Raw genomic sequence first — 14,528 nt, forward strand, 5'->3', positions numbered from 1 at the left:
GAGGCCGGAGTTAGAAACATCTAGATAAGGCTGTGATGACTATAGTACCTAGCACGTTCCTAATGAAGCGGTAAAATTCAGTGACAACCATTTGTGTGTTATAACGCTGTGGACAGGAACACATCTGCAGATTAGAATTCCTTCCTTGTTTTCTTCCATACATCTTTTCTAGAATGGTACTGGGTGCATTAGTACCTACCAAATGTGTTGCCTAAAAAAAATATAACACTCCGTGAGTACTGTCTTGATCACCATCCCTTAGCCCTAGTGTCATAGTGGAATAATAGTGACTCTGATTCAGGAGCTAGAAGACAAAGTTCCGTGGATAACATCTGAGTAGATAGACCGTGGGTTTGTGGAAGCATGCTTCTTAGCTTCTAATGGTAAAAAATACCAGTTAGGATCAACTGAATGAGTGATACACAACAATTTTTCTTCTCTGGAGGCTCACTGCGGTTTCTTAGTAAGTTCTTTCAGCTCACTCTTTCGCCGGACCTAACCACTAGGTGGTAGATACACCGTACCCCAAATTGTTTCTGCTCCAGAGCTTTTCTTTGCCGTTTTCAGTATCACATGGAAGAGGGTCAACTATTGTACCCACTGAGCTATTTAAGTGGTGCTCGAAAATAGCACGTTAAATTGGCCTGATACTTAATCAAATTTTTAAGGCACAGCAAGTAGATTTCTGTATTTGGATGTGCTATTTTGGAGAATGGATCAGTCTGACCTAGCCTTTCTCAGATGTGGTATTTGTTCAAGAATGGAATACTCGTGTGCTTGGTGTGGGTAAGGCTGTTTATGGAGTGGTGAGTGTCCAAACACAAAATAGTTCCTTAACAGGACTTTTTGATTTTCAGATACTTTTTTAGACTTAAACTACCTGTGTCCCTCTCCCTCCCCCTCTTCCCCATCCTACATCATAGTTAGGCCTAGCATTTCTTACAGACCTGGATTTGAAGAAACACTAAAAGACACTAATTAAGACTTGATGATCGGAAGAAATCATGATAATGAGAAGTAAACGGAATGGCTTTGCAGTCTTTGGATTTTGTTTTTACCTAACTAATCATATTTGGTATACATGCAGTGAGGCCAACTCAGTTAGAAGACTGTTATTGAGATCTGGTTTTACTAGAGAGGGAACTTGTCCAAAAATTGCTTTGGGCAACAGTGTTTTTATTTATAATATGAAAGGTGAACAGCACTCCAGGAGGTACTTCACCAGGAGGAAGACAAAGCTAGCTGTGCAGCTAGCAGGCCTGGTGGGAACTGGCAGAGCAGCTCCACAGTTGCGATGCAGGGTCTCCTCAGCATGTAGGTTTTGGGGTGGGAGAGAAGACAAGGTTATTATGCATCTGTGTGTTGCTGGACCACCTTGTTTATAAGCAGTGAAAATATCAAAGAGCTACAAGAATAGACAGTTACCCATCCATGTCGTGGCTTGAGTTAACATTCTGCCCACTTCAATTATGGATGATATTCATTATTTGAGAGATGAGACGTTGCACTGATTCATAAGCTGCTTGCAACACAGTCTAATATTTTTAGATGGGAAAGATTTTGCTAAGCTTTAGGTGACTGATGAGCTGTATTAATATAAGGTGGGATTATGACTATTAATTCAGTTCTTAGGGTGCTTAAGAAACACATTTCTATCTTGCCACAGCCTCCTCTCTTTTTTATTTAAAAAACTGCAAATGTTATTGCAGTTCCCTCCCCCATCCCTGGAGGTGGTGTCTGGAAATATACCCAGAACCTTTTGAAAAAAAGATGAACAGGGGAGGGAGCCATAACAGCCATGAAAAGAGAGCAGCTTCCTGGGCTGCTGTGCACGGAGCAAGGAGGCTGAGGGAGAAAGGGCTGCGTCTGGAGAGCATTAGAAGGCGTCGGTGGTCTCTTAACTGAATTTTTTCTGTCCCCAAAATAACTGCATATTGGGTTGAAAGTCATCACTTTGGTCCTGGATTAGTCTCTTCTGTAAAACTAGCTTTGCTGACTGCAGAAGTCATGTGAACGTGCAGTGGGAAATCCTATCTAGAAGGGAAGATGCTGACCTGTGGCCACGTCAATCATTGGTTTTGGTGTTTTTTGTTTTTTGTTTTTGAAAGGCAGTTGTGCTTTTGACATCCAAGCTATTCAAAGATCCAGTTTTAGTACTTAAACTGAAAAAAAAAATCGCTTCATATATACAGAGATATTTGTTAATCAAATTCTCGTGCAGTATATGTTGTTTAGCTTGAGTCATTATTATTTATTTACTTTTGGAATTTGAATTTATCTTACAGAAAAAAAATTTGAAAGGTTCATTTATTCTGTAGATAATTATTGAATGCTTTCCACGTGCAAGGCGCTGGGCTAGATGCCAGGATATGTAGCTCTTTCCCTTCCACGCCTTTAGGATCTGTTCTTATACTTAATAATTAACAGCCTGTGGACTCTGCCTCCTCGTTTCACACAATAGCCTAAAGAAAATATCTTGTGAAATTGGATGTTGAACCAAAGTGGGTTTTGAGAGGAAGTAAACTCACGTTTTCTCTTAGGCCTGCTGCCCAATAGCAGTATCTCTGGCTATTACTGCACAGGAGGAAGGTTTAAACCATTTATAGCAGAAAGTGTTTTCATACCCTTTAGAAATACCCACTAGTTTATCTATAAGTAATATTAATTGTAAACTATTTGCTATTTATTAAAGCCAGTTTTCCAAGTATCTTTCAAACAATTACCTACTTCTGGTTTATTTCCTTTAAGGAAGTTTTTGAAGTCATTATTTTGTCCTTCCTTCAAATTAGTCTTAATTAGTTGGAATTTACTATATTGTGTGTTTTTTAATTTCTCTTTCAGTAGTATATTCTGGTGTTTTGCTGGATTTAGAAGGGTGTGGGGGTACTACACTGGCTTTGTGAAGTATAGGTGTATGATTGGACTCTGACTTTTGGCACCCCAATGCTCATCACCATTTCAAGGCATCTCTTCATAATTCTTTCAAAAAAGATGACCGTTGCTAACTTCAGGGTAGGAATGTACTATAAGAGAATATTCTGAAAAAAAGAAAAAGCAGAAAACTATGAGATTGTGCCTTTTTTTTCGATTGAGTCAGGAGGAAGGGTAAAGAGTTTAATGTGTCAAGGTTATAAGAGGAAAAACTATATGGAATGTGGAAAGGAAGATTTGTGAAAATACCAAAAGAAGTTGGGTCTTAAGCTCCCCTGCCCCCCTCCACTTCCCCCAAAAAAATTCTGCTGAAATAATTGGACAGAGACAGTCACTGGCATTTGGGGAGGAGACAGAAAGCGGCCTCTCCCTGCCCTCATTCTGGTGGGAGAGTTGCTGGTTTTGTAGGAGCCACATGATAACTTTTAGAGAAAATAAAGTACGGCCTTAAAAAATGGAGCATTTCATAGAATCTAAATTTTCAACTTTTTGTCTTCCTCTTATAGCAAATCCAGTTTGCTGATGACATGCAGGAGTTCTCCAAATTCCCCACCAAGACTGGTCGAAGATCTTTGTCTCGCTCCATCTCTCAGTCCTCCACTGACAGCTACAGTTCGGGTAGGTGCGCTTCCTGTCCTCTCTGATCTCCCTTCTCTGTTCCAGAGCCTTAAGCTAGTTCTCTCCCCAGGGCTCCCTTATCTAGAATCCAAAAATACCTCATGTCAGGACTGCCCGTCTTTGTGCTGAAAGCTGATAATTAGTGGTTAGGCCATGGGAATGTTCCCAGCCAGCCTTGTAGCTGGGGACGCTTTTGTCATCTAGAGGCTTTCTTCCCCCAGCTGCCGCTGCGTGAGGTCTGAGGCCAGTTCCTGGTCGGTGGTTCTGGGCCGGCTCCCACTCCCACATGTATCTGCCCATGTTACAAAAGGAGAAAATCAGTGGCATTTTGGCGGATGGAACAGGCCTTGAAAAGAGGCGTTCTTTTGGAAGCAAAATTTCTAATTTTTTTTATGTAAGACATACTCTAACTTTTTCTTTCTTATCTCCAAGACTGCTTGAATTATAACAGTAAAAATTAGTGTTTTGATTTCTTTCATTTACTAGGTTACCCTTTACGTTGAAGTGTTCCTCCCTGTCAGCCTCCGAAGTGGGAAAGATCCAAACTACTATAACGTGGCTCCAGCGCCGTTTCTTTTTAGTTCTTCTGTCCTGTGTCAGCCCTGTATGAGTGGTCTCTCTTCTGGTTTGAATCGCGCCCTTCTCAGCGTTAGAGGGGGTACTAGAAAATTAACGTGGAAAAGGATATAGAAGCTTAGAATTTGAGTAGCGGAGGAGCCCAACAGCGAAGGATCCACCAGGGCACGCAAGCCCCACATGTTCAACTGAGGAGACGTTGTTAAAAGACGAAGAGGTCCGCCCAAAGTCAGAGGTTGCCGTTAATGTCAGCAAAGGAATTTGTACCCAAACCATTTCTTGTCTTTTACCAGTATATTGTTTGCATTGTATTATTAACATTAAGGACTAGACTTGATATATAAGGAATATAAAACAACAAGTAGACAAATAAATTTTATATACTTATTCTTTGCCCTGTGCCACTGATAACCCAATATAGACAGGATAGGCAGACAAGAGCAAATGGTGGTATACAGGGCTGAGTGCTGAAACGAATGTACAGACTCACTGAGAGCCTGTGTGCAAGAAAAGGTTCTAAATATCCTGGCTATCAAATGATAAGGTGTCTTGGAGTAACAGATGCAAAGGTGGGATAGGCTAATTGTAGCTAAGAAAGAATTACTTGTGAAAGATTGAGTTATACGAGGAAGGAGATGGAATGAGCGGGGAAAGCTCTAAGGACGCTGTCAAAGGTCTTGATAGCCACATGTTATGGGAACCTACTGGAGCATTTTTAAAAGCTCAGCGATATAGTCAAATTGCCCTAGGACATAGATACCTTTAGGAGTACTGTATTGGCGGGACAGAAGTATTTGTGTTAGGTAAGAGTATATAGAAGTCAGTGAGAGAGACCCGATTTCAGTGATCAGGGAAATATTCAATTCCGAGAGTAAAGAATGGTTTGAGAGATAAGGCGTGCTTATTGTATATCCTCCTCCATCTCTATCTACAAGGACATTTGTAGCTTTTACGGGAAGCTGTTTTGTAAAGTTGAACCTCTCGAGTGATCTTAGGGCTCATAACAGAACCAGAGCTGCTCACCTTTTGTGTCATTCCTTTCTACCTCTATTTTTTGAGCACAACCTAGCGTAAAATTTACCCTTGAAAGACCGTCTTGTCACTTTCGTCCATATTAGTGGTTCTCAAAGTGTGGTCCTCTGAGCAGCAGCATCAGCAGCGCCTGGGAACTTGTTAGACTTGGGTCCCACCTGAGACCTACTGCGTGGGATTTCGGGTGGTGAGGCCTAGACAACTGCGTTTTAATAAACTTTCCACATGATTCTGATCGATGCTTTATATGCTTAAGTTAGAGACTGGTGATCTATAGATAAAGCATTCCTTATGTGCCCTAAATTATTCTTCCTTTTTGCGATGTCTGGTTCCATTTCCGGTTGGGACCAAGTGTTCCTATTATCTGGGATTCACTAGGGCTAGTGCCAGATTGAGATCAGTAGCTCCTTATCATAAGCACTAATGGCAAGAGTATCATCAGGGTAGGTAAAAAGGCCACAACCCTAAAAGTCCATAACAGTTTCATTCATATCATTTATTAAACCCTGGAAAAGTAGTACTGAGAGTGATGTAAAAGGTGACTCCAATTAAGAGTGTTGGCTTAACTTAAATGAGAGTCCCTTGGGGACCGCACTCGGTGGAGTTGGGGCCATTGAGGTTTTTCTGTCCTTGTGTCTTTCTCTCCTGCCTTTAGCTGCGTCCTATACAGATAGCTCTGATGATGAGGTTTCCCCCCGAGAGAAGCAGCAAACCAACTCCAAGGGCAGCAGCAATTTCTGCGTGAAGAACATCAAGCAGGCAGAATTTGGACGCCGGGAGATTGAGATTGCAGAGCAAGGTAAAGAAAGGGAGTGGGTAGAGGACCGGAAGCCACCCATTGCTGGTCATCAGGATCCACAAACAATTTAAGGCTCGAAAGCTAGCTTGAAAGTCTCCTGGAAAATCCAGTATCCTGGACTCTTGTTCTAACAGATCTCTCTGTATGGAACTCGAGCCTCAGGATTCTTGTTCTTGTTCTCCCTGCTTCCTGTTCTCAGCGTGGGGTAATTAGACAGAGTAGTTTCTATTCCTCCCATCCCCCGTGACACCATATTCCGAGATCTACTTGCAGAATCAGCAAGTCTTGGGTCACTGCTACATGGTGGTTAGTTCTGTGGGATCCTACCATAGCTGCCAGTCTCTGAGACCCAGATTCCCAGAAGCAGCAGATGTGGGAGGGTTTTCAGCCCAGGATGTGGTGACCTAGGGTCTCATTTGATCTCTGGTCCTGAGCACCCTCTGCTGGAGCAAGAGTAAAAGTGACTAACAATCAGTTAAATCTTGGTTTCTCCACCCCACACCCAGGAAGGTCTCTTTATTCTTTTGTTGCTTTCTCGCTGAAAGTATGTTCCGTACTGGGAGGGAGTACGGAAACCAAAGAGACTGACAGAGTAGGGTTAGAGGCTGGAAAAACAGATGCAGGTGGCTTCTGCTGAGGGTAAAGCTCTTCCTGGTATGATAGTTTCATCTAGGAGCCCACTAGCCAATGCCATAACAACTTCCTTCTCCTCCCAAATGAATAATTAGACTCAGCCTCCATTTGATCAGTTTTGGGAATTTATTCTCTGTTCAGTCCTCTGCCTATAAGGCTGAAACAGGAGAGGAAGAGAGACAATCTGAGCGATTGGATAAAAACCCTCTTCTGTCGTTTACCTCTTAAAGCTCCCAGTTACCACAGAACTATGCTTAGAGTTTTTCTAACTTCTCTCTATATTCTAACTGTATTTCAACAGATCCAGACCGGTCCCAGCTGTTGCTGGGGCAGGAATCGATGTTACTGCTAGTGCAGACCTAGCTCAAATCCTCTGTTCTTTCACAGACATGTCTGCTCTGATTTCACTCAGGAAACGTGCTCAGGGGGAGAAGCCCTTGGCTGGTGCTAAAATAGTGGGCTGTACACACATCACAGCCCAGACAGCGGTGAGTTCGGTGGGGGAAGAGAGAGAGACTTCTGATGAGGGGGAAAAATACTTTTTTTTTTTTTTAACTCGTTTTTTCTTCCGTGTCTGTCTGACCTCCCAGTGCTGTTAGGTGGGACTTCCCTGTCACACAGTATGGGGTTTCCTAGCTTGTATAGGTGCAACCTGCTTTTAAGAAACCTGATGTAGGGAGATCTAGATTTACAAAAATACGATTGTTATAAAAATGTTAAGACTTTTCAGAACATCCCTCTTGGGTGACGTTAGATACTGCCGTGGGACCTAGCTGGATCGCACCCTCTTGGAACTCCCTGGTGTAGCACCTGTTACTGGGAGCCGCTGGGTATTGTTCTCTTACATGCCACTCCTGTCTGGCCCTTCTCCTTCTCACCCTGTCCTGCTGTACATCTGCACAGGTGTTGATCGAGACTCTCTGCGCCCTGGGGGCTCAGTGCCGCTGGTCTGCGTGCAACATCTACTCCACTCAGAACGAAGTGGCTGCAGCACTGGCCGAAGCTGGTGAGTTCAGCTTTTTTTTTTTTTTTTTTAATACCAACTTTGCCTCAAAGTAATTATCCAAACAGAATTTTTATTTATCACAGTTATCTTTACAGTGTCTGCCTAGAGGCTGTAAAATTTGGAGGACAATAAAAATATCAACAGGAAGAAAATAGATAATAAAATTATCTGTATCCGTGGTGTAGTATTATTAGTCATTAGCAACAATCTTTGAAAAGAACCTAGTTACATGGGAAAATGCCCAGTACTAATGTTAAATGGATATAGAAGAATATTAAACTGTATGAGCTATAGAATTCTGTATGAGCTCAGCAGGTCTCCTTTCACTGTAAGTCTAATCACTTTGAGAGAATATAAGAAGCATCTTCTGTATTGACAGTTCCTTAGATACTTTGGTATTCAGTATTGCTTTGAAAATGTATGGGCCATTTGTGAGTTCAATTAAACAAAATAATTTTTATTGTTAAAATGTCCAGAAGGAAATCATCAGGAAGTTTCTTTAAGGATCTCCCATCTTCCTAGGATCCCCAGAAAGCAACTTTATAATGCTTTTGTTTTTTCGTTTACTCTTTTCTGGTGTTTATTGCAGAAAATTTAGAAAGTTCAAAAAAAAAAAGAACAAACATAAACCTGCTACAGAGATAACATCTGACTAATTTTTTTTTCTAGTCACTTTTTACAGAGATGAAATAAATCTCAGTATGTCTACAGTTTTATAACTTAAATATAACTATCAGAAGCAGTTTTCCATGTCACTGAATACTTTGACAGCGTCGTTTGTCATACTCAGTCACATGGACGTGTGACTTGACTTCACTGTTTTCCTCATGTTGAACATTTAGATTCTTTCGAGATATTTGCTAATGTAAATAACATTCTAGTGAACAACTTCATTTTGATTTCCACTGCATTTTATCTCCTTAGGGTCGAGTTCCAAGTGTAAAACTGGCCAAAGAATAACATTTTAAGGTTCCAAAATACTTTTAGAAACAAACATCCCTTAAATTCTTAACCGGTTTCTAAACTAAAGGTACTATTTTGACTTTTTGCCCTTCCTAAGTTGTTTCCTTTGCAGCATAGTTTCTGTAGCCTTTCCCTTTCCACGTGGAGCACAGAAAGTGACAGTGGTATAGGACACGCCCTCAGGAGGAAGCCCCTGACTTGTTTCTGTCTCTGTAGGAGTCGCAGTGTTCGCGTGGAAGGGCGAGTCGGAAGATGACTTCTGGTGGTGTATTGACCGCTGTGTGAACATGGATGGGTGGCAAGCCAACATGGTAATCATGCGTATCCATCCTACACCTTTGACAATAGATTCGTTTCCTTTTTTCCCTCAAAGCATGGTTCCCTGAATATGTTTTGGATGTTTGGTCTTACGCACTTACTTCGTTGCCAAAGTGTTCAGCTCGATACCTATTCAGAATGGGTCTGAGTACTGAATGGACAGATGGGGGCAGGGTAAGACTAACCGAACACGTGTGGCTCAAACGCAGCAGCATAAAATAGAAGGAAATGATGTGGTACCGCTATGGAGTAGGATTCTGGTTTCTTCCTTCCTGCCCCAGCTCTCCTTTTCCATTCAAAGGGCGATATAGTTCAAGACTCTAGACTAAAAATGAGTGTGCATTAGCATAATACTTACTCTTCCCTGGAGCCTAGAACAAACTTAGGAATCCCTTTAACCATTTACACCAACAAATTTGACTGTATTTCCAATTAGACTGTGTCTAAACCTGCTCCCAGGAGCTCTGAGGTGTGCTCTTCCAAAACATACAGGGCTCTCTTACTAGTCCAGAAAGTGGGTTCAAAGTTCCCCCCAGCTCTAGCAGCCTGAATGCCCATAGAAGTCTTCTGGCTGTTCTGTAGATCCTGGATGATGGGGGAGACTTAACCCACTGGGTTTATAAGAAGTATCCAAACGTGTTTAAGAAGATCCGAGGCATTGTGGAAGAGAGCGTGACTGGTGTTCACAGGTAACAGATTCTGGAGTAGCCGCCCCTCGTGTCCTCGCCTCAGCAGATTCTTCTGGTCTCTGTCAGACTTCAGGGCTGTGTTTCAGACTTGTAGTAACTAAATGGGAGTGTCTTCGTTAGATCAAACTTTTGAGTTTTTACTTTCGAACAACTGAGGCCCTAAGAGGAAGTTATTTCAGGTTCTAGTCCTCACATTTTCTCTCCCACTTATTCCACTGTGATTCTCAACCAGTGTTGGGAAGTAGGGAGTGAGCATATCTTGAGAAACTATATTCAATATTGTATTATAATTTTATATTTAAAATAGGAAAAAATGCTCTTGTAAAACTATACATTATACACACTACAAAAATAAACCTGGGCAAAATATTCCTGGCTTGTCAGAGTAACTAAAAGATATCTGAAAAAGTGTTTCTCGATTGGGAGCACGTTGCACGTGCTGTCACACACACACACACACAGGGGACTGTGTCAGAATCATTGATAATCTTTGTTTATCAGAAGTAGGCATGGGTTTTTTAAAGATTGAGAAAATGCTGATCCAAGGGAATACATCACCTTTTATGGAAGAGAAATAAATTTCTTCAATATAAAGGTTTTCTGCCTTCCAGAAAAAAGAGGGGGAGGCGGTGGAGAAAATGAAGTGAGGAGGGATGACAAAGAAATCATCTTATTTACAAATGTCCTTGGGCAATAAATAAGACTGGGGAGGGCAGCATGGAGCTCGAAGAGAATTAGGCAGATTTTGCCACATATTATGTTTCACCAGCTAACTTTGTTTTCCTTTGTTTTTGTGGCTTCTTCCCCTTTTAGGCTGTATCAGCTCTCCAAAGCTGGGAAGCTCTGTGTTCCAGCCATGAACGTCAATGATTCTGTTACCAAACAGAAGTTTGACAACTTGTACTGCTGCCGAGAATCCATCTTGGATGGGTAGGTTGAAGTGTACAGATGGTCAGAGTCATTGGTAGATCTGGGTTGGGTGGCAGTGTCGGTCTGTGTCGCTCCAGTCTTGTCCCCTGGTCTTCTTTTAGCTTTAAAAGCTTGTTAGAGGGGTCCATTTCATACTGAGGCAGCCAGCTTCCAGTTGCACTTCCGGTGGAATGTGGCCCCACACTTTAATTTGGTGCAGAGGGACTATGTTTGAGCTAATAATGTTTGAGTTGAGCCCTTGTCTGTTTCCACAGCCTGAAGAGGACCACAGATGTGATGTTTGGTGGGAAACAAGTGGTGGTGTGTGGCTATGGTGAGGTAAATAGCTGGGTCTTAGTGTCTGTCTGTTTATAGACTTAATCAGAAATGTTGAGTGAAGACTTATCAGTACAGTCACTGGTGCAGGCTTTAAAATATGCTTTTAGATAATGTATATCAAAATTATAACAACAGTCTTTTGTTCGAGTTTATGAATGAAGATATACAGAGTGAGTTGAGTTTTCAGATTTCACCACTTTGCCTTGTGAAACGGAATGTTGGCATCATTTCTCCCCATTTATAACAATAACCTGTCATGATACTTAATTCAAGTGACTGTGTAGCATTTCAGCCCCACTAGTGACTGACAGTGGAGTGGAGGGTGGACTCTGAAGTGGCCTGCTATTGATGGTCTCCAAACTCTAATCGGTGAAGGAGATTTTGTTGTCATCAGCAATGAGCCACAGAGTTCCTGAGCTGCTAGGCCATTCTTGAGTTAGGTAATACCTCAAATGACAGTTATTGTCAGGTTTTTCTGGAATAAGAAACTAGAGGTTCTAGTTGCTCTTCCTCGGCCTTGTTTCCCTAACAGTAGGTAATACTTTTAATTCCTTTGATATCTTTTACTCTCCCGGCCCCAGCCCTTGCTGTGATTTGGACTGTCTGCTAAATCACCTCCCAGACTCAGTCACAGCATAATCGAGATCTGTTTCTGTTCTGCTTGGGTTGGAGCGTCCTTCCAAGGGCTTGCTAAAGGATTGGTGATGTCAGGGAGTTTAGTTTCCATCTCCCAAAGAGCCTCCCTGCCCCAACATCCATGCCTGAACGGACCGGACAACCTGATTCTTGCTCATACTCTACAGGTGGGAAAGGGCTGCTGTGCTGCTCTCAAGGCCCTCGGAGCAATCGTCTACATCACAGAAATCGACCCCATCTGCGCTCTGCAGGCCTGGTAAGGACGGGGAATTCGAGTCACTCCAGGTACTTTATGTTTCTGAGAGTTCATGATTAATCGTGGTAACCATTCCTTGCAGAAATCTCTCAAAGGGAGAGAAGGCTAAGACTGCTCTGTCCCCTCCATTGTAATCCCAGGCACTCCTAGAGCTTCTTGGCATCTTCTCTACCTGGGCGGACTCTTGGGGAGTCGGAAGAGGCCCGTGTGTATAGTTTAGCACACCTTGTCACTTACCATCCCTGAGAGGTAGCACTAGATCAGACTTTAGAAGAAAATTTGGTTGTTTTATTTTTGTGACCAGCTTCCGTCCCTTCTGCCTCCTCGCTTTGCTCATAGTGTCCTTCCTTTTCTTCCAGCATGGATGGGTTCAGGGTGGTGAAGCTAAATGAAGTCATCCGGCAAGTCGATGTTGTGATAACTTGCACAGGTGAGTGTCAGGGCTTTGGGGTGCATGGGGGAGTGTTAACTCTGAGGCTAGCTCTTCAAAGTGGTCTGAGTGACTTTCATATAAAGTAAGTGACACTCGCCCTTGGTATAAGAATCTCAGGACTAGAGTGAGCCATCAGAACCTTAGCATGTTTTCCAGAACAAAGAGCCTTTTCCCTGACGGCTAACAGCCTAGGAGCTGTTGCGCAGTGCGCACTTCCTTTCTCACAGCCACACACGCTGCTGACGACCTGCGAACTTCCTCCCCCTGTGACCTGCGAACCCCCTCTCCCTGTCTGACCGAAAACCAGTCGGCACCTTTGCTCCTCGGCATCTCTCTTCAGCCACCTCCTTTGCTTGTAGGGAATAAGAATGTAGTGACACGGGAGCATCTGGACCGCATGAAAAACAGTTGTATCGTATGCAATATGGGCCACTCCAACACGGAAATCGATGTGGTAAGGCCTCTCATTCTTTCTTGCTAGGCCTTTTCCCCCTTCCGTCCGTGACAGCCACAGTCATCTGTGCTGTCTTCCTTGCAGACCAGCCTCCGCACTCCGGAGCTGACGTGGGAACGAGTCCGTTCGCAGGTGGACCATGTCATCTGGCCAGATGGCAAGCGCGTCGTCCTCCTAGCAGAGGTACACTCGTAGAAGGGCTTCGCTGCTGCCACACACGCAGCGCAGCCACACCCACAGGGGAGAGGGAACAAATACAGGCCTGCGTTTCCTCGAACTCTGCTTTTGGATAGAGAGCTATTTCTCAAATGGCCCGGTCCCCAGAAGAGAATCACTCAAACAATACCCGCTTTTCGCCAAATAACATACCATTTCCTGACCACAACTGAGTCTTCGGCTTGTGAGACTCGGGTAGGCTTGCAGAAAATAAGATAAAACCTAGAATCCTGATCTGGAGCTGTAATTCTCCCTCTTCCCACTGAGTCCAGAGGGGTATAAAGTGTTTTTCCTGCATTTGCTTGACTGGTGTGACGTTGGACTCTGAGACAGAAGCACAACGCAGCTCATCCCAGGGCTTTCTTTCCAGGGTCGTCTGCTCAATCTGAGCTGCTCCACAGTTCCTACCTTTGTTCTGTCCATCACAGCAACCACACAGGTATGTGACACGTCTGTGTATCCTGCCCTGAGATTGGTGGAACCGGGCCTAGATCAGAGTTCCAGTGAGAGTGCGCTCTGCCCGGCCCCTGTCTAGGAAGTGTTTTTGTGTTTCCTGACCCTCTTTTCCCAATTTAGGCTTTGGCACTGATAGAACTCTATAATGCACCAGAGGGACGATACAAACAAGACGTATATTTGCTTCCTAAGAAAATGGGTGAGTGAAAAACACTAGAAACCTATATTGATCACAGACGGCTGCACGGTTTGGTAAAATGAGTATCATGAAAAGTATTGGATTTAGAGTCAGAGTTCTAATCTCTGTTCTAACACTTAATGGTTTTGGACTTCAAGACAGGTTCTGATCTCCACGAGTGTCAGCTTCTTTATCAGTAAAGTGAGACTAATACTGTGTACATTGAGAATTGTAAGATTTATAGCTAAAGAGTAAAAATGCTTAGCATGATGGTTTAGGGTAGATGTAGGTTTAGGAAGTTCAGTAAACTTCCCACTACCACTGCAGACAGCCTGGGACCAAGAGGAGAAAAAAAGAAACAAATAGGGGCTTTATTGTCCATCCTCTGTGTAGATATGCAAACAGCCCGTCATTCCTGGAGACAGCTGTGCTGTGTTCATGTGACATAATACATCATCTCTAGTTCCTTACCTTTCTGAATAGTGGTGCCACCTCCCACCTATAATTGGTCAGCCCAAACCCCTGTGCTCTTAAAGCTAAAAAACTTCTTGTTCTCATCTCTCCAACAGCTTATCTCAGATTGGTTTTTCAAAAAATTTGTATTTATAAAGGTAAAGTCCAAGAAGCTTATCTATGGAAAAGTCATAAATTTGTGCCCGCTGACTTAGAAATCTCTGATCCTAAGATTTGATGTCTTTGTGGATCTTATCCTAGATAAATGCTAATGACACAGGGCTCTTTTGAGTTCACGATGTCCCCGTTGATTCATATTATGACTACAAACCAGTTAAGGAAGGTGGGAGTAGTACATGGCACATTGGCCACTGAGGTGAAGCCAAAAGTTTTGCCAGAGAAGGATGGGGAAGTACAAGTGCACCCCATTTTTGCCACCCTGGTAAGTGGCTTTCTAAACGCATTCTGGGTGTACTGAGAGAAGTACCCTGCTTAGACAGTGTCGAGAGCTTTTTAAATTGAGCAAATTTTCGAGTTGTAGATTCTTTCAGAGTTATTCTATCCCTTGTCATCTCTCTAAAAAAGCTTCAGATGAAAATAGGGGGAAGTTATACCCTGAGGATCATAACTGAA

At 43.0% G+C, this 14,528-nt stretch overlaps 1 protein-coding gene across 2 annotated transcripts in view; it reads left to right on the top strand.

Annotated features, from left to right (window-relative positions):
• Positions 1-14,528, top strand: part of AHCYL1 (adenosylhomocysteinase like 1) — a 34,325-nt gene that overhangs the window by 17,106 nt on the left and 2,691 nt on the right. For both annotated transcript variants that reach the window (XM_039841136.1, XM_039841137.1), the window contains exons 2-15: positions 3,438-3,549; positions 5,813-5,956; positions 6,977-7,077; positions 7,493-7,595; positions 8,775-8,869; positions 9,459-9,565; positions 10,379-10,495; positions 10,750-10,813; positions 11,617-11,705; positions 12,065-12,135; positions 12,498-12,592; positions 12,677-12,775; positions 13,179-13,247; positions 13,385-13,463. In XM_039841136.1, coding sequence (XP_039697070.1) covers positions 3,438-3,549; positions 5,813-5,956; positions 6,977-7,077; positions 7,493-7,595; positions 8,775-8,869; positions 9,459-9,565; positions 10,379-10,495; positions 10,750-10,813; positions 11,617-11,705; positions 12,065-12,135; positions 12,498-12,592; positions 12,677-12,775; positions 13,179-13,247; positions 13,385-13,463 — 1,345 coding nt within the window. The remainder of the gene's footprint in view (positions 1-3,437; positions 3,550-5,812; positions 5,957-6,976; positions 7,078-7,492; positions 7,596-8,774; positions 8,870-9,458; positions 9,566-10,378; positions 10,496-10,749; positions 10,814-11,616; positions 11,706-12,064; positions 12,136-12,497; positions 12,593-12,676; positions 12,776-13,178; positions 13,248-13,384; positions 13,464-14,528) is intronic.

Source organism: Pteropus medius, unplaced genomic scaffold (assembly GCF_902729225.1).
Source record: "Pteropus medius unplaced genomic scaffold, Ma_sr-lr_union100, whole genome shotgun sequence".
NCBI lineage: Eukaryota > Metazoa > Chordata > Mammalia > Chiroptera > Pteropodidae > Pteropus > Pteropus medius.